The following is a 20,234-nucleotide window of genomic DNA, read 5'->3' on the forward strand; positions in this document are numbered from 1 at the left end:
TTTGGACTGGATTGCCACCAATATGCAGATGACACACAGCTCTGTTTCATGCTTCTGGCTGATCCCAAGGAGTCTGTAGAAACCTTGAATCAGTGCCTAGAAGCATTTTTGAAGTGGAAGTGAGCGAATAAACTGAAGTGTAATCCAGACAAGACAGAAGTGCTACTGGTAAGCTAAAGGCCTGACCCAGGCTTTCAGCCATTATCCATTTTGGGTGATACTGCAGTTCTCTTAAAAGAGCAGGTCTGTAGTCTGGTGGTGCTCTTGGTCCCAGGCCTACTGCTGGATAAGCAAGTGGCAGCTGTCGCTAGGAGTGCCTTTTACCAGCTTCGACTGGTTAGTGAGCTGTGGACTTTCCTGGGCTGAAAAGATCTGGCTTCTGTGATACATGCCCTGATTACATCTAAATTAGGTTACTGCAATGCACTCTGTATGGTGCTGCCTTTGAAACATGTCTGGAAAGTTCAATAGGTGCAGAATGCTGCAGCCAGGATATTGACTGGAATGGATCGTAGGGACCATATCAGTCCAGTCTTGGTCTATCTCCACTGGTTCCCAATCTGTTTCTAGGCTTAATTCAGGGTATTGGTGTTGACCAAAATACCTGGAGGACCTCTGGAACTCTCTTCCCAGTGAGATTCACCTGTCCTCTCCTGTTGTTATTTCTGCCAGTGGCTGAAGACTCTTTTGTTTCTTTTTGTGTTCCCTAAGTGATTCGTCCTTCCTGCCCTATGTTTCAATTGTTTTTGTTTTTGGATACGTATTTTAGCTCTGGTTTAAATTGTTTTAATGATATGTTTTCTGTTGGTTTAATTGTTTAATATATGGTTTTATTATCTATATTCTTAGTTTGTTTAGTCACCTTGGTGGCCCGGCCCTTATGAGGGCAGAAAGGTGGGGTATAAATTTTGCAAAATTTAAAAAAAGGAACTTCTGAAGTGGAGGACAAAAGTATTTGATGGATTAACACACTACTTTTCCATCTGGGCTCAGGTTATCTATAGCATTGATGGCTGTATCCGAAATTTTCAAATGACTGAGTCACCTGTTAACCTGAATAACCCTACCTCTAGTTATAATGTTGGAAAGTGCTTTGTCAATGCACAGGATGGAACATACTTTGCTGGAACAGGGTTTGCAAAAACAGGTAATAGTTTATTATTCTTAAATTAAAGCATATGGGGATATTCTAACATTATTTAGAACTTCATGATCGGGTGCTCTAAATAGACAATTGCCATGGGAGGCATGAACACAGTAAAGAATAGAGGCTGGAAAAGTGTTGGTAACTATCTTCTATGGAAGCCTCATTCACATTGATCTTAGTTTTTATCATTGTGATTATTGTGATAAAGATGGTGATGTTCATCATTGTTATACTGGTATCATTGTTATTCTTATTCACATTAGTGGGATTTACACAAGTGGTCATTCTAATGAAAATGTCAAAAGAATTTCTCACAGTTCCAAGGGAGGTGGGAGGACATGGGAAACACAGAGATAGAGGGCTCTACTTCCCCAAACTTCCTGAAACCACACAATGTCAACAGGTAGCTCCTACTAGACCTGTCCACCTTAAAATCTTAGGCAGAATCTTACAGGCTGTTTGATTTATAGCCTGTCCTCCTCACAAGCAGACTCAGGGCAAGTAACCTCAACATCAAATATACATAAATACAATAAAATCTTATCATAAAACCAGTTCTATAAATCTAAAATCCATTTGGTCTCTTTTTACCATGCACACATATCCAGCCAAAAATGTAGCCTTGCTTGCTTGAGAACTGGCCTGCACATAACACAGCCATTTTATACCCAAGCAATTGAGGGAGGACACAGGCTTTCTTAACCCAACAAGTTTTAACTTTATTTTGGAAAACAGAGGAAGGAGGAAGGATTTCACACTGGAGTATGTAAAACAGAGTTAAAATAATACAGAAAGAGAACACAACCTGAGTAAACTTGTTTCCTAGCTTAATAGCTTACAGTTTTTAGGGTCCTCTTGAGTCATGTCAGCCTGACATGGGCCTGTCTTGCAAGGGACCTCCTCTTCGATGGTTGTTGTGGGTTTTCCGGCCTGTTTTGCCGTGGTCTTGGCATTGTAGTTCCTGAGACTTTTGGTGCTACACCTCTGAAGATGCCAGCCACAGCTGCTGGCGAAACGTCAGGAACTACAATGCCAAGACCACGGCAATACAGCCCGGAAAACCCACAACAACCATCGTTCTCCGGCTGTGAAAGCCTTCGACAATACATCGACCTCCTCTTCCTTTGCTTGCTCCTGAGAAAGGCAAGTGTAACTCTCCCTCAAAATTTTATCAGTCTTATTATAATCACACTCCCTTGCATGGTTAGGTTCTCTTGGTGCTAAACCTATCAGTTATTTCCTTTTGGAAGAGTAACCCTATTGCTTCTCTTTGTGATTTGTTGTCCTGTTCCCCCTCTTACTAGAGAGGCTGCGAAAAGGGATTGCCTGATTCTGAAGTGGAGTTAGAACAGGAAATGATGGGGACCGGGATGAACCTCTTGACAGGATTGTTATATTTGTGTTTCCATTTCTTCCTCATTTCTCAGTTGGAGCATATAAAGTGGGGACAGATCTGCAAGTGGAATTTGAGTTCCGTACAGCTCGGACAAATGGTGTTTTGTTGGGAATCAGCAGCCAAAAAATGGATGGACTTGGCATTGAGCTGATAGATGAAAAAGTGAGTATAGCATGATTAGAATTGCTTCAGACTTCACTGGGCTTCTCAACCACATTAAGTAATTTTGTCTTGATGTTCTGTCTCTTAATTACTGTCTTTTATTGTGTGAGTTTTTCAGGGAAAACAGAGAACCAGTGAGGTGTAGAGGTCAGTGTGTTGGACCAGAATCTGGGAGACCTGGGCTCAAACCCCTTCTCTGCCATGAAGCTCACTAGTTGACCTTGGACCAGTCATTCTCTCTCTATCTCACAGGACTGTTGTGAGGATAAAATGGAAAGGGATGACCCATGCATGCTGCTATTAGCCCCTTGGATGAAGGCCAGAATAAAAATAAAGGGGGCAGGCACCTAAATCCAGAAGGGGACCAGTTTTCATTTGTAGGAAGACTTCTGCATTCCTGCTGAATGAAGAACTACCTGGGCAAAGGTTGCTGTTGTGATTGCACAGTTCTGGATCACAGTAACCAGCACTCATTGCTGGGTGCCTAGTGGCCATTGCTGGATTGGGAACTGTTCCTATAGCCTCGGTCAGTCTGCACTTTCACTTTTAGTGGCACTAGCTGCCTGTTTGATGAGAGGAGGTAGTTTCCCTCTGTTCAAACAGGTGATTGTTGGCACTATCGGAGCTGTCATTGCCATCTGTTAGATCCCAGAAGTAGTGTGTGTGCATCCTACTGCTGCATATGCATATCTTTGATACTGTGTCAGGGTGGGTTTAAAATCAACACACACACAAACAGTATGAGAATAATTTATTTTAAAATTAGAAAGTCAACCATTTAGTGAAATTGTTTGTAATACAAGAGGGGGGGGGGAATCTCTTAAAGGAGTACTTTGTTTTTAGAGAAGACTGGTCCAGGGAGGCTAGATCTCTCATTTCAGTCCTCCTGGCTTCCATCTTTACTGCCAGCTGCCACTTGAACCACTAGTGGAAAAACTTGCCAAAAGCAGACTTGCACCAATGACACAAAAGCAGTATTGCACTAACAGCATAACCATAGGATTTTGTTCTAATCCTAGAGCATTGCATCAGTCACATCGGTGATGTGACATCACTTCACAGGAAGTGATGCTAACACCATTGGCATGATACCATTCCCCCTATCTCTACCTGCCTTCTTGTCCCCATGGTTACCAGCTGATTACAGTGGCAACCCTTGACTCATCTGAAGCTTGGTATCTTTAGAAAGTTTTCTCATATTTCATAGGCCCAATGTCCTGTGGTCAGTGCTATGATTTAACAGTCTCCTTCTAAAGCATACAAGATTGGGGTTAATTGCCCAACTCTGCCCCAGCATATGTTCCCTGGTACTTATGGCTATGCATTGCATCTTAAAAAGGATTATTGAGCTACTTTTCTTTAACTCTTTCATCTCTGTTTGGGTGTATGCTACATGATCACTATTCTGTAACCTCCTGTACAGCTAGTGGATAAATACATGTTTTTCAAGTTGGTCAAGTTTTTTACAATTATTTTAATCTTCAGATCTATTGCTGACATATTTTGTGTCTATTTTATTACCTATTTTAGAGTTTGGCAACAGTTTGTCCAGAGTTTTTGAGCTTTCTTGCCAAAATCAGTCCTAAAGCTTAATTTCATGTGGATCTCTATCTGACTGCAGTACAATTTCATTCATTCATGTTTATAAATATTTAATCACTACTTCTTGCAAAGGTATTAAAGTATGCCGTTATTGCTTTTAATGCCATATAGCAGCCTATGTTGACATACTTAGCATATGTCATGCAGATCAGATGTCAGGCAGATCAGATCAGCCAAACCTTCAGTTAGCAGATTTTGTTTTGTTTTTATAGTTACCCATTTTTCTGAATCATTTTTATACTTTGCTCTCTAGGTGATGTTCCATGTGGATAATGGTGCAGGTCGATTCTCTGCCATCTATGAACCTGCTGTTGCAGGTAGCTTGTGTGATGGTCAGTGGCATAAAGTTATTGCAAACAAGATAAAGCACCGTCTAGTACTGTCGGTGGATGGATACCAAGTAGAAGGTGTCAGTTCAAACGCAGCCTCCTCTTCAGCAGACACTAATGATCCTGTCTTTGTTGGAGGATATCCTGGTGAGTACACTAGCTATGTCTCTAATGATCTACAAATGTCTTTCAAAACAAATTGTAATCTCACTGAAATCAACAAAAATATATATCTTCTGGCTCATATGCACCATTGTGTAAAAAGCCATGGCAATCCTTACCAAAAATTTCTATTGCTTGCTTTGCAGATTGGTTGGATATGTATGTATTTATTGTTTGCTTGAATTCATTTATAGTATGCTTTATGTTAATCATAAAGCACCAGTTAAGAATGATTAAGCCCTCGGCTTACTCTGCTTCTCTATATACCAACCTGACTACCAAAATCTAATTTGAATAAAACTTCTTGTGCCACAAACCCATGTTTAGGTCTTTGGTGAGTCTGGAAAAGAAAACAATTCCAAGGCTGCACAGCATCCATCAAGAATATTTTTTCTGCATGCTGTTGTGAAATTGACTTAGCACATATATGGTATATTAAAAGAAGGCACGTTGAATATGTTGTGCTGAAACATAGAGGTGGTTGCTGTCTCTGCAATATAAATGTTTTTATCCTATTTAACTAAAAGAAAATGCATGGAAAGCGTAAGTAGGAGGCTTAACTGGATTCCCTATTAAAGAAGAAGAAATTTACATAATCTGAGGTGGCTTCTAAAAAAATAAGTAATTCATAGACATTCGGTTTTTGTTGAGCTCCAGTCTCAAATGATGCACAGAAAATGAAATATAAGGAAAATGATTTCTTTTAGGAGAAAAATAGGTTTGAATAATCACTTTGTTTTCTCTTCCCTCAGATGGCCTGAATCAGTTTGGCCTGACCACCAACATCCGTTTCAAAGGATGCATTCGATCATTGACGCTCACAAAAGGGGCTTCTAAACCTCAAGAAATTAACTTCAGCAAGGCCTTGGAGATCAAGGGAGTTCAGCCTCTATCATGCCCTGCATATTAACAGCACATCATTCATCTCAGATAATGTGCCTGACCGGTTTTTTTAAAAAAACACCCTGATGTGATGTTTAAAGAATTCTATATTTACCTTATCTTCGTAATAAAAGGTCCTTGTGCAAATATTTTGATTTCAGCCTGTGACATATTAAGAACGGTGTGTTTTCAGTGTGGGTTTCTAAACATCTTCCCTTTGGAGTGAATAACTTAGCAAGTTTCTTTTGTGCAATTTGTCATTCTTAGTTTTTTTCTATTAGTTTGAAGTGAAGATATTTAGCATATTTTTGATGAACAAAATCATACAGGCCTAGATCTATGCTTGCCAGTATAAATGGGCTTCTTCCAAAGCAGTGATTCAGATAGTAAATGTGTCTGTTGAGACAGACCACTGTGTATTCCAGTTACACATGTTGGTTGATAGTGGTGGATCTTACAAGGTTAATGATGTCTTTCTTGGTATTTTCTTGACTGTGTGGCCTTTGGCTCTATTTATGTAGTTCCCCCATGAACCTTGAGCCAGAATGTAACCAGCAAAACAAGCTTGGCCCATTACAGAAAAGTGGTAAGAAAAAATGTGCTAAGTGCTGAGCCATCAGCTTTTGGAACTTCCATTATGACATCCAAAAAGTGGAAATTCTGCACTATGTACACCATTTTAAATTTAAGTAGGATGGAATAAAATGTTTCAGCAAGGTTCAGTGTTCTGCTACTTAGTATAGTCAGGACAAAAATACCAAAGAGAGAGAGAGAGAATTTTAAGAGTGTGTATTGTGGCTAGCTTTTGTACATCATAATAGCCAGAAAGGTTATCCTGAAGAATAAGCATATGCTATCTGAAACCTGTCACTTGTTATGCGTTCTCCACAGTAACATGTATAAACTATACTCACATCTGCAGTTCATGCATCTCTGCAGAGGAGACATGACACTCTCCTCTTGATTATTGCACAGGCAATAGGATAATTAGATGTGTAAATCACTTCCACATCTGTAAGCTCCATCTCCACATAATGTCTGACCCTGCTCTTAATTAGAGCTAGAGATGGTCAAGCACTTTCCTCTTTACATGCAAAGGCCTACTATGCTGCACTTCAGATTCCTAAGAAAAATTGTGCAAGTACTCCATCAGTGTCTGAGGTTTCTTTTAAAAACAAACAGAAAAGATTATTCAAGGACCCTTTAAAAACTGTGTTGGTTCAATTTTGCCTAGCATCTAAATTTCCTTGATTTTCAAGTGCTCTGCCAGGGTTTGCTATGCTCTGTTTGGTTTAATATATGGTATCCATGATATGAAAAACGTATTTTCTTTACATGTGTGCTGGGGAGGAGAGGAAGAAGGAAGGAAAATGGTAATGTTTACTGCCTAACCAGTTTGTACAATGTTATTACAAAGAACATTTTGAACTGAAATCCTAATATATCATTTGAACAGCATTACAATATTATGTGATTCTTTTTAACAATATGGTTATTCCTACCACACATGTTTCTACAGGTTAGGGCACTGGGAACAAAATAGTATTTTCACACCTTGGTGAGCTAAGTTTAAATAAGCCACTAATACACATGTTGGATTATCATGACACTGTAACATATTTTAAAGATTTAACATATGTCTTAATCACCTTTTTTCAAGCCAGGTTTCTGGGTTAGAAATAAATGACATTTAGAAAGGCAACAAAACATAAATGAAGTCATTGGCCCGCTGTGAAGCACAGGAGCTCTCCAGTGCCCTCCTGGCAGCACTCCCACTCTCTGCAGTGGGCCAAATCAGACCCATTTGGGGCATGGAATCGGCCTGCTGCAGAGTGTGGGAGCACTGCCAGGATGGTGCAATGGGCTCTGGGGTGCTCCTGCACTTCATAGCAGGCTGATTTCGGTCCCAAACAGGCCCAATTCAGCTTGCTGCAGTGCGCAGGAGTGCTGCCAGAGGACCCTGGAGAGCTCCTGTGATTCACAGCAGACCAGTTTTGTCCCCAAATGGGCCTGATTTGGCCCATTTCAGGATCAAATCAGCCCATTGCGGAGCGTAGGAATGGGTGGCGTGTCCCCCCTTCCTCTGCTGGCCAAGTAAGTGGAGGAGGAGGGTGGAGGCTGGGAGCAGGCAACTTCTACTCCTTGATTCTATATCTTGAACCTCTAAGTGGGTAAGAGTATCTACTGAAGCTATAGCAGGACTTTAACTCTTCTTCTTATGCTATTTATTATGTTTGGGACTCAAATACTCTACACTTTCCTCTTACTTATTGGATCTCCAAAAACATTTAAAGTAGGGGTGTAACCCCTTGTTAACTTTTTGCACTTCTCTGGACCTCCATTTTTAGTGTACAGCACTTCCACCTGTGTCATGAGGACATTGTGGGTTTCTCACCTATGTCCCCCCCATTCATAGTGTTTCACAATGTTAATGTGTTCAGTGCCCTGGCCAGGATTTCCTACTAGAGGTTGGCTTTCAGCGCTCATGTCTTACTACATTATTGGTTCTATTAGTTGTTCAGGCTCCAAAAGAGACCTGGCAGTATTCTCACACAACTCTTCCTTTATGGGTTTGTAGAGGCTATCACACTCTCTCAAATATATGACTGTTCAACGTCCTTTACTTTGCACGGCTCTCCCCACCAAAGCGCTGTTTTTTCCTTGCTTCATTCCTGCTTGTATTTTGGCAGGGACAGTTTTGGAGAGCTCCCACCTTCTTTAGAAGTGCCTCTGAGTTAATGTCAATGAGACACTAAGGATCTGTTGGGAAGGTGGTCCTTCATAGTCTCTTATTTTGAGAACTTCACACCTACCTCCTTCAGTAAGTGAGCTTGCTAGTCTCCCAGTGTGGGACTGCACAGAAGCCACAAAGATGAAAACAGGGTTGCACTTACCTGTAACAGTTGTTCATCGAGTGGTCTTCTGTGGAGGCATACATCCCTCCCTCCTGCCCCTCTGTGGACTCCCTAGAACCTTAGTTTCTGGGTCCAGAGGAGTTAGCCGTGTTAGTCTGTAGTAGCAAAATCAAAAAGAGTAGCAAAATCAATAAAATTGGTTAGTCTTAAAGGTGCTACTGGACTCTTTTATTTAGTTTCTGGGGGATGTCTGGAACAGCATAAAGAGAACTGAGGAAATATTCCCCCTCCTCTTGGTCATGTGATGTTTTTGTGTGCCAAAAAGAAAGTGCCAAAAGGAGGAGGGGCACTCCTAGTCTTCTAGAAAGCTCTGGAAATCCTCTCTGTGGCTGGCCTGCATGTGTGCAGTCCCAATGTGTGCCTGCACAGAAGACTACTCAATGAACACTGTTACAAGTAAGTGCAACCTTGTTTTCTGTAGGTTAAAAAAACACAGATGGATACATTTGACAAGATGGCAGCTACCTGTGCTCCTATATTAATACTGTAGCTTTCAAGTACAGGAGGTGTCTAAGAGATAGATAAGTACTTTATTCTCAAGATACCCCTATAGCAGGGGTACTGCAGTCCAAGCTCTGCTCACGACCTGAGTTCAATTCCGGTGGAAGCTGGGTTCAGGTAGCCAGCTCAAGGTTGACTCAGCCTTCCATCCTTCTGAGGTCGGAAAAATGAGTACCCAGTTTTCTGGGGGTAAAGTGTAGATGACTGGGGAGGGCAGTGGCAAACCACCCCGTAAAAAGTCTGCCAAGAAAACGTGTGACGTGCCCCCATGGGTCAGTAATGACTCAGTGCTTGCACAGGGGACTACCTTTACCTACCCCTATAGCAAGCTGGTCAGTCCTTCTACATTCGTCCCTATTAGCCATGTGGCTCAGCATGGTCTGCCATTGCCTGAACCACACTGAACATTTGAACCACTCAGACTGTAAACACTTGGAAAAGAGCAGTATATATTGACAGTACCATCTAAGTCAAAAATGTGGTGAATAAATACACTTAACTGAAACGAAGACTTTTATCTCCTGTAAGAGATGCCAAAGGTTAGTATTGTTAGTGTTAGTCTTGTTAATAACAAGTACAGGGTGTGTAATCTGCCAAATGAGGATAATACCATGCCCAGTTAAAGTGGTACTAGTCTACAAAAGCTTCTACTGCAGTAATCCAGAGGTCCTTAAGATGCCAGAAAGCTCTTTGTTGCTTATCTTGAATGAGAATTTGAATATATTTCATCATGACTTTCCTAAAAATAAAGAAAAGAATTAAAAAGGACAAACAGATAACAATGCAATAAGGCCAAGATACTATTAGCAACTTCCTGTATTAGTAGTCATACTTCTTATCCTTACTGAAAGGACAGTTTATGAATATGAAGTATCATAAACCCCTTTTTCCTCACATGCCTTAAGCACAGCATACTGCCCGGCCAGGCAGAACAGATACCAATCCCAGCTGGAGTTGGAAAATTGCCTGAAAATGTGTCAGATTGACTAACTGCCCCTCAATGCCCCATAGAAGCTGTTAAGTGAAACAAAGAGGTCTTCCAGGAATTCCTGCTTTATCTCATCATCAACATCCTTCCATACCATCCCTCACCCACCTTCTCAATTAGGGCTATTCAGGGATCTGATAAGCCCTTCCCATCTAGCAATCACAGGATATCAAGCACCCTTCCCACTTATAGTTCCTCCCAGGTATTTATAATCAAACCTTTTCCACTTTATTGTTTCACCTCCAGATAAACCATCAAGCTATTGTTTCAGGGGCAGAAGACATAATTCTGCCCCAGGGTACATTTTACACTATAACTAGGCTGTGTGTGTGTGTTCCTTGGACCCATATATAAACCCTCAGACGTGTTTGAGCCTTCTTGCCACAAAGCACTGACCACTCATGCTGCTGCCTCTATGGATGTCCTCCCCCTCTCCTAGAGTGGTAAAGGTCGCCCTGTACTGAACCTCTCTCCCTCTTCCTCCCTGATTTTCTAGTTAGCCTTGTATGTATGCTGGTTGTGATTTTCTGTGCATTTGCCTTTTATTGAGCTATTAATAAAGAAATCTTTCCTTTAGAACATCTGCCTGTTCATTTAAGATTTTCTCTAAAGGAACAATCCTGGTATACATTTGGAGATCTCCATTACCTCCTCTCGCTGCTGCTTCTTGAATGCTAATTCCCCCAACTCACAAGGAGACTCCCCATTTAGGGTAACACTTGGGTCCAGATTCCAGTCTGGTGGCAGTGAGCTACAAAACAGCCAACCATTGGTTTGCTTAAACATTAAGTCTGATATATCACCTTATCAGATCATACAAATAATATTCCATGGAATTAAGAGAAAATAAACCACATTTTCCTCTCTAAGTGCTGTCTTTCATTATGCAATGTTATTTTACAGACAACCAATGATATATGCATACATATCTTACAACTCGGCTAAATAAGTTGGAGATGTAGCCCAATTCAGCTTATGCAGTGTTACATCTGTATTCAGAGGCACTAGAGATCACATTGCAAATTCAGAAGAAAATCAGCCTGTTTTATAGATTACAGCAGAGATTTTGTCTGTGTGGATCATGAAAAGCTGTGGATAGTGTTAAAAGAAATAGGGGTGCCACAACTTCTGATTGTTTTGAGGTGCAGCATGTACTCTGGACAAGAGGCTACTATTAGGATAGAATATGGGGAAATAGAATGGTTTCCAGTTGGCAAGGGTGTCAGACAAGGATGCATATTATCTCCCAACCTTTTCAGCCTCTATGCAGAGCATATCATAAGGAAAGCTGGATTACATTCAGAAGAAGGTGGAGTGAAAATTGGTAGAAGGAACATTAACAATTTGAGATATACAGATGACACCATGTTCAGCCCCAGCGCCAGGGTTACTGGCGCCTGAGGCCATCTTTGCGCATGCAGCGCAGCATGCGCACTCCCGGGCTGTGTGATGACATCATCGTGCAGTGACGCCGGGGCCATTGGCCGGTGGGTGGCTGAGGCAGCGCGAAGAAGCCGCCTGCGCTCCGCACGCCGCCACGGCCACCTGCCGTCCCTGGCCTGTGGCTGCTGCGCCCGCGTGTGGCAGCGGCGGGGCTGGGCGGCGGCGGCACTGCACACGTCTCCACCCCCAGCACCCCCTCCGGCACCCCCTCCAGCCCCGCAGCGCCTGTAGCCCCCACCTCATGGCTTCAACGGTGGCGCCAGCCCTGACAATGTTACTGCAGAAAATAGTGACAACTGGAAACAACTACCAATCAATGTTAAAGGAGAAAGCACCAAAGCAGGATTACAGCTGAATGTCAAGAAGACAAAAGTAATGACTACTGAGGAATTACCCAATTTTAAAGTTGACAGTGAGGAAATTGAAATTGTTTAAGATCTTCTATTCCTTGGCTCAATCATCAACCACAGGAGACTGCAACTAAGAAATCAGAAGAAGAATGAGACTTGGAAGAACATCCTTGAGGAAACTAGAAAAGATCTTTAAAGATAAAGATGTTTCTCTGGGGACCAAGATCCCCAGAGATACCAAACTGGGAGGAGTGGCAAACACCCAAGAAGAGAGAGTTAAAATTCAACAAGACCTGAATACTCTGGAGAAGTGGGTGGTTGTGAACAGGATGCAATGTTACCAGAACTGCTCTTATTAATGGGGGAAATTAGCTATAGCAGTCTGTAACTTAAAATTAGCGCGGATCTTAACCTATGTCTACGGAGGTCCCGATTCCAGACACTCTAGTGAAAAAGAGGCAGACTACAAATAGGTTCCAAACACGTGTATTTAGTGTGGCGTAAGCCTAAACTTGCACAAGCATACAGAGAACACACAAGGTCTAAGAAATACAGAGTAAGAAATACAGAGACGTTCGCATTAGCTGGTTCCCAACGATGGTGGGGAATACACACTTATCCTGAAGCGAAGCAGAGACACAACAGCGAGGTGGCCCAATGCCAGCACTGGGACCACAGACGGACAGCGAGGGGTTCTGGATAGGATGGCACGAGCACCGAGTGGTCTGGGAGACCAGCTTAAATACCCCAAAACGTACCCTGGGGCTGGTGCTGTACTTGGTGGTTCTCATAGTTTAAAACAAAGGTTCTAATGGGTTACTGAATGGCTTGGATGGGCCACTTTGGTAATCTGATTGTGATAAGTGACACCTCAGGAAGAGGGGACAAAAGAGGGAGGGGGAAATCCAAGTGGGCTGAAAAGATGTTCCAGCGGACAGGGCTTGTCCTGATGTCATCAGCTCTGGAATGCGGAGGTTTCTTTGAGATGCATTCCTTAAGTGCTTGGGATGGTCGGCACTTAGTTCCTTCTCCGGGGCGGCTCCTAAGATATGCAGAGCGGGGCGAGGTACTCTCGCTGCAGACGTGGTGTGCCCACTTCGCCGAAATGGCTTCCCAAAGCAGTCTTTTCCTCTGGGTCTTCTGGCTGCCTACGAACATGGATGCCGGCTGGGCATAGCTGGGGCTGGACAGCAGGCTGCCCGGTAGCGAGGGCGAGCTCGGGGACCGACCCGCGGGAGGCTCCAGGCGGGAACTGACCAGGGAGCGCCTAGCCAGGCTCGCTGGAGGTTTCCCCGGCAGGCGCCCGGCTGCTAGCAGCGGCTTGGGCCCATATGAGGCAGGCTTCCATGGAGGCAGGGGAAACAGCACTTAAAACACAGTCCAAAGCAGGGAACAGGCACGGTCCGTGGCAGATGGCTATACAGGCACGGGGCACACTTGTACTAAAGTCCAAACACACACTGGGAAGTCCAGATACAGGGCAGGGCAGGGCTGCCCAGAAAAAGAGTCCTTTGTGCAGTTAACCAAACATGGAGCCAGTGAACTACACAGTCTATTGCAGCAGCAAGGTAATTAACAAGCAAGCAGGAAACTGACGTGTATCAGGACACACACGTGCAAGGCAGTTTTTGGTGCAGCAGTAAAACAGTAATGCAGGAAACTTTAACACAGTTCATGGCAGGCCTTAAAGCAGGAGAGGGGGCCTACTTGGTAACAATTCCCCCCCTCGGAGACCCCGTGACGTCAGGCGCGTGGGTCTCCGAACTTGACTTCAAGGCGAGGTGGTCGGCAATGTCCGGTGGTCGAGCTTCGAGCGAGGAAGGAGTGGGAAGGGAAGGAGGGGGAGGCGTCACTCGAAAATTTAGTTTAGAGAACCACCTAACCGAATAAGTACAATTTAGATCAGCCAATGGGCTGCAGGTCTCTGGGTTCACACCAGGAGGTGTGCTAAGTGCAATCATCAGAATAAATAGTAATAATTCATAGCAATAGTAATTCATAGTGATATAAGCAGCAATGAGCAATTCATGTATATAAGCAGCAACAATTCATATTTTGCGTACATAGATCAATTCATAACTGGAGCTAACTCATTCGCAATTCATGGTGGATTAAAACACTAAAACCAGGGGCAATTCATATACATGGATTAATTCATAAGCATAAGATTAAAAGTAAAGGCAATTCATGGGTCAATTCATGAATGCAGGACTAAAAGCAATTCATACAGGATAAAAGTGAAATGTGCAAGCAAGGCATAGACCAATTCATGGAAGGTTGGACAATTCATAGGTGATTAAAACCATAAATACATAAATAAAAGCAATGATTCAGGAAGTTAAAACCAATAAAAGCAGCAAGAGTAAAAGCAAGTGCGTGGAAACAATTCATGAGGGGAGGCGGCGGAAGGGCTCATAGGGGGCAGAAAAATAAACTTCGCAATTAAAAGACCAACTCATGCGGCCAGATTAAAACCCAATTCATACAATCTAAAACCAATGTTTAGATACCCTTTAAAAAGAGACCGTTCATGAGAGGTCTCGGTTAAAACCAAATTCATAGGATGATAAATAGGCTAAAATCACTTCGGCGGAGGGAGTCAGGTTAAAAGGCAATTCATAAGGCTAAAAGAATATTCATAGGAACAAAATTGATGGGGGATGATTAAAAGATCCCAGTTCATGGGAAGATCATGGGCGCACTTGCAATAGATAGAGCGAGGGTCTAGTTCGGGGCTAAATTCATAGGGGTGAAATTCATGGAAGGCAATGGAAAGAATTTCATGGAGAGCTTAAAACAATGGAGCAGCAAAGATCACAGACGGCTCAGTCCGCAGTACAGCTGCTAGACTGGGTTGCATATATACAGGAACAAGCAAGCTTAGTCCATGTGTTCCAAAACACACTTCCACCCCCCCCCCTTGCTGTCTGCGTCAATCCGCAGAGCAGGGTCGGCTGGCGGCAAGAAGGGCTTCAGGCACACAGTTCTAGTCCTCATGGAGGTAGTGCCGCTGGCGGTCGTTTGGAGACGGGCCGTGGGCTGGGGGGCAGAGAAATATGTCCCCCCCAGTCCACAAGAGGGCCTCGGAGCGGTGTCCAGCAGCAAAGCGTCCATAGGTCTGGTTCAGGATCCGTACACATAATAAAACATAAGCATAGTTCATAACACTATAAATAATAACACAAGCAAGGGATCAAAACGGGGCGCCAAGAACAACCCTTAAGGCAGAAGAAGGTCGGGGTTATAGTGATCCAAGCGGTAAGACAGCTGGAGTTGCTGGAGCTGTCAGCGGCTCCAACAGCCCAAATAAAGCAGTGAGGCACATAACAAAACTTGGAAGGCCAAAATAACAATGATCGGGTGCAAAGCCAAATTGTAAATTCCAGTGGCAGTGGGGCTCCAGCCAAAGAGGGTTTCCCACCACGAGTGCTCACCGGTGGCCTTAATCCGCTGGGCAAGGTCCAAAATCTCTTTGCCATTGTGGGACACAACCAAAGCAGTAGTGTCCCCGTCCCTCTGGATGCTCTGGAGGGTGCGGTGGAGCTGCGGGTGGGTCAGGAGCTCGTGGATCAGCTCCAGACCGATGCCAAGGGAGATGGGCTTCACATAACGATAGATGGAGGGTGCCACCAGGATCTCTTCTTGGGTCCAGACTGGTACCGTGTAGGTGAAGTCGCAGGCTGCCACCGAAGACAGGTTGCAGAAGCAGCGGTTGACTCCCGGGATCACGGGCTTGAGCTGGAACGAGTTCAGGATCACAAAGTCACAGGCCGTTCGCACGCAGGCACATCCTTTCCCAAGGTAGACCACAGTGGAGCTGTTCTCCCGGATGACCTTGAAGGAGCACTCATTGAGGGCGTCGACTTGCGGGGCTACACAGGGATGATGCGGTGCAAAGGCTTGGTCTTGGCAGATGAAGCCGGTCTGGTCTCGATGCTGGCACCCTTGGAGGCTGACGAGCTGCCATCCGTTCGGGGTGAAGCGAGCCCAATGATCGGGGTGGCGGGCGTAGAGGACTTCGGTGTCGCTGACTTGGAGTCCCAGAGGCACGACTGGATACACGTGGAATGACTCGTGCGCACTGGCCGTTAATAAAAATAATTTAAGCTCCTGGGTGGTCGGTGAGACTGAGGAATTTACGAGAGACCACCAGGATTCAAGCTCCAGTTCTATGGGTGACAATTTGGGCATAATCAATCTTTTAATTTCCAGGGGCAAGTGCCCGTCCGTGGCTTGCCGAATCAGCCCCATGGCCACAGCCTGGTTTAATTGTTGGGCTTGCATACATGCCATGGCTATTGACACGTTGCGTTCAAAAGACTGTGTTCCTTTGAGCAGCAGAGAAAAATCTCTTTCAATTTGACTCTCCCAGTTAACTAAAATGGAGCTGATCTCGTGTTGCCCATTTGAAATGGAATTTAGGGACTGCACCACCAGTTTACCTAAGTCGGAGATGCTAGTCGTGACATGGGCAAACTTATTAGCGAGAGTCTCAATATTGACCGAATCCATGATTGCTAAGCCTCCGGCTGCAGGAGCAGTCCAGTCGGCGATGCTTCGTCTGGCACGCGAGAGAGAGGGGGAGGGATCGATTCACAGTTGCAGCCATGCATTCCAACCCTTACTACCGGCCTCCAGATAGGGAGCGCACTGCGGCAGCCTCTGGGTTATATTTAGCTCAGCTAAGTCTATGCGGATCTCTTTTAAAGACATTTGCGGGCGGACTAGAACTCTCTCTCGAATGTCAGTTTTCAAAACATGGGAGCCCACTATATGCGTGCCGCCTTGGCTTAATTGTTCATTGCTAGCAATCAAAGGGTCAATTTGGATGGCGTGGGTCTCCTGGGTCCGGATCAGCAGGGAGTAATTGCCTGGTTCATGAGTCAAATTTACAAAGAGCAGCCCAAGCCGGTGAAATTTTTCTACTAGGGGCTTGGTTTGGCATTCGGGCGTTTGTTGAACCAGTATCCAATCGGGTGGGCCGTGTTTGGCTAGGTCTTCCTCCTTTACAATCCAGGTCAGGTTCTCCCAGCATTCTATAGCAAAGGAGAGAACTGCGCCTGAAGGGGGCGTGATAGTGACAGATGCAGACTCAGTGGCAGTAGTGCCTAGTAGGATGGTCATTCTAAAGGGGTCTCCTGCCTTCCATACTGCGGCCGACACTAGAATAACTTCACAGTATGGTCCGAAAGCCTCAGTGACAAATGGCGAGGTTTCGAAGTTGGCAGGGGTGGTATATTTGTCTACCACCGGGACTGTGGTGGGGGCTGGCCTGATACGGGGAAGAAACATATATGGAATCGGAGCAAGTGGTGAAACCGTATCAGTAGGCGAGTAACACACTAATTCTTGGGACATAGTTTTCACTCCCACACATAATATAACAAGCTCTGGAGGTCGGATCCACTGCTCTTCACAACTGCGGAAGTTAGTGCGATCCGTGGGGGTGGTCATATTAATCTGCTGCACAACCTTGCAGACCATCATTTCATTTCCTGCTAGTGTATTGATACATCTCCAGTGGGGGTAGGGCATTAATTTGGACGGGCGTCCCTCTATTAGGGTGCCTGCCAGCACAAGCAAACACAGAGTAGCCAGGTGCCTCATCTCCCGGCCTTCTTTTCCTTTCTGTAGTGAAAATATCCTGGGGAGACCTGCGGATATAAGTACAGGTTCCCTGAGTTTGTTGCAGCAAAATGAATGAAGTAAAGCGGGGGGGGAAAGGAGGGTGTTTTTCTGCCAGCACTGTCTATTAGGCGGGGTTCGAACGAGAAGTCCCGGAGCATTAAGCAAGCCTTCCAGCTTGTTGCTCTGGGGGACTCCTATGCGGAGGCTTCTTCCTAAAGCATGTATATTTCAGGGGGGACGTCTTTGCGTCGGGCAGGGGTCAGCTGTACGTTAGGCGGGATTATGCAAACTCGCCCTAGGGGTTCCTGGGTGCCTAGACTATGTGGCCTTCAGGTGCCCCTTGCTCGGTGGCGGGCTGCTTTTATCTTGCGGGCTGAGAGTTATCGGTCCGGCTTGGCCTGGCCTTGCCGCTTTAAAAGGAAAAAAAACTAGAGAGCGGTATCCAGCAACTATAAGGGTTGCTGCGGACGGGGACCTTCGCTTAACTTCCTAAAAATGGGCTTTCGTCATATGTTTGCAGGACTAGCAATTTTTGGAGGGACCCCCTCGGGAGGCCCCATTTTCTGGTTTAAAAAAAAAAGGTACACCGGGCAAAAAGAAAAATATACTGAGCAAAAGAAAAATGCACTGAGCAAAAAGAAAAACACACGGAGCAAGAAGCATACGGGTCTGGGGTACTTTTAGGTTGCCCTTACTTGGGGTGCCTGGCAGGGCTTTATTATATCTTCAATATGTCTCCCCCCCTTCTTTTCCCTTATACGGTACGGGCAAGGGAAAAGATTACATCGGACGGGGTTGGCGGCTGCCGGCGGAAAGGGCCGAAGTGGAGCCGAAGGCGCTCGGCAGCGTTTGTCTAAGAGCGGCGGAGGCGTCGGAAATCTTTCGGCGCCGCTGGGTCTGGGTTGTTCGGGGGTCATCTTGGCGCGGGGGATTCTGGCTATGTAAATGAGGCACGCTGCCCCTTGTGCGTAGCGAACGTACCTCAATAACATATTCCAGAGGGCACATATTTACAGAATACTGGCGGGTCTTTTACCTTTGCACTAAAGCGTACTAGATGGTGGCGCCGTATAGCAACTCACCATGACGAATATGAACATTAGTAAAAGAGGGGGTTGACGGGCTGGACGGGGGTTTCCTTCAGGGGAGGCACGGCCCTCAAAGCCAAAGCCGACCATCATGCGAAAGCGTGGGTCTGGCAGGTGAGACCCTGAATCTACGTAGATGCGGGATCTTCACCAGCATGGCGGGTGATATATTTTCGAATACAGGGATCGCCTTTTTTGGTGGTTCCACTATGTTCGAAAGAATGTATTCACCTCTGGGCTAAAGCCTCTCCAAACACTTTCACACACAGCGCTCTCTTTTGCCTGTGCAATTTTTTTCCTGAACACGCGGCTTACACCGCGGCGAATCACCTTCGCTGGTGGTCCTATTTGGCTTTGGTTGCCGTGTTTCCCCCTAGGGTCCCAACTGTGGGGCCCGCCTAATGAAGTTAAAGAATAGAACTGAAAAAAACTCTTAACTTTTATACATATATTCTGCTGTTACTTTCATACTAGAGCTACAAAGGTCTGGTCTAAGGGGACACAGGGTATCTCTGGCCCAGGGTGAAGGGACATCTGGCGAATCACTGGGCAGAGGGGGGCTGGGCTGGCGGCTGTTCCCCCAGGATCATACACAGGCGGGGCGGTTTGGAGCGGCTTCCCTTTCCATTCCTTTAATTGAGAAGCATGGAAGTATTTTAGCCAAGTGCCTCCTGTCTTCCTCTGGATGGCTACCTGATAGACGGCTGGAGAGACTCTTTTCGTGATTGGGACGGGGCCTTGCCATTTGGCCGCTAGCGAATGCGCCTTCTGCGAGAACTTCCTATATAGAACGAGCTGTCCTTCTTCCCACTGCCTCGGGTTCCTGACCCATCCTAGTTTGCGGTCCATATCCTTCTGAGCTGTGCCTAACTTCTGGGCCACTTGCATGTGGACGGCGTGTATGGATGAGTGGAGGTCCTGAACCCAGGCGTCATTAATTACTACGGGTTGCATATCAGAAGGGAGCTGCGTGTCTAGCCAGAAGGCTTCTGGGAGCTGCATTTTCCGTCCTGTCATGACCATATGGGGCGTGAGTCCATGAACTGCGGTGGTGCCCCTGATGGCCATTAGAATTATGGGGAGTTTTTCATCCCAGTCTCTCCCTGAGGAGCGAACCATTTTGCGGAGAGCCTCCTTGAGGGTCCGGTTGGTTCTTTCTATGGCGCCGGAAGCCTGGGGATGGCTGGCTATGTGAAAGCGTTGTTGGATGCCTAATGCCTTGCAAAGTTCCTGGGTGACTTCTCCAATAAAATGTGAGCCCAAGTCGGAATCCATGACTCGTACAGTGCCCCATCTTGAAAATACATTGTTGAACAGTAGTTTGGCCGTGGTGGCGGCAGTGTTATGTTTACACGGGAATGCCTCGACCCATTTACGAAAGGGATCGATGACAGTGAGACAGTAGCGATTGCCGCGGGGAGTGGGAGGAAGGGGACCAATAAAGTCAATCTGTATACGAGCCCAGGGTCCATCAATTCTCTGAAGCTGGAGGGGAGCTCTGGGTCCAGTTGGGTCTGCATTGACCATAGCGCAGGACAGACAGTTGTCCACCCATTGTGCTACTTCGGTACGTATGCTAGGCCACCAACCAACCTCTTTGACCCTCTCCAGAGTCAGGTCCTTGCCTCGGTGTCCCTGCTT

General features: G+C 45.4%; 1 protein-coding gene across 1 annotated transcript in view; it reads left to right on the top strand.

The window, feature by feature from the left end:
• Positions 1-7,138, top strand: part of LAMA2 (laminin subunit alpha 2) — a 703,642-nt gene extending 696,504 nt beyond the window's left edge. The window contains exons 60-63 of the mRNA XM_054974995.1: positions 994-1,147; positions 2,575-2,705; positions 4,561-4,783; positions 5,551-7,138. Of these exons, the coding sequence (XP_054830970.1) occupies positions 994-1,147; positions 2,575-2,705; positions 4,561-4,783; positions 5,551-5,708 (666 nt within the window). The 3' untranslated portion in view covers positions 5,709-7,138. The remainder of the gene's footprint in view (positions 1-993; positions 1,148-2,574; positions 2,706-4,560; positions 4,784-5,550) is intronic.
• Positions 7,139-20,234: the final 13,096 nt, after the last annotated feature.

The sequence above is a fragment of the Eublepharis macularius genome, chromosome 1 (assembly GCF_028583425.1).
Source record: "Eublepharis macularius isolate TG4126 chromosome 1, MPM_Emac_v1.0, whole genome shotgun sequence".
NCBI classification, from domain to species: domain Eukaryota; kingdom Metazoa; phylum Chordata; class Lepidosauria; order Squamata; family Eublepharidae; genus Eublepharis; species Eublepharis macularius.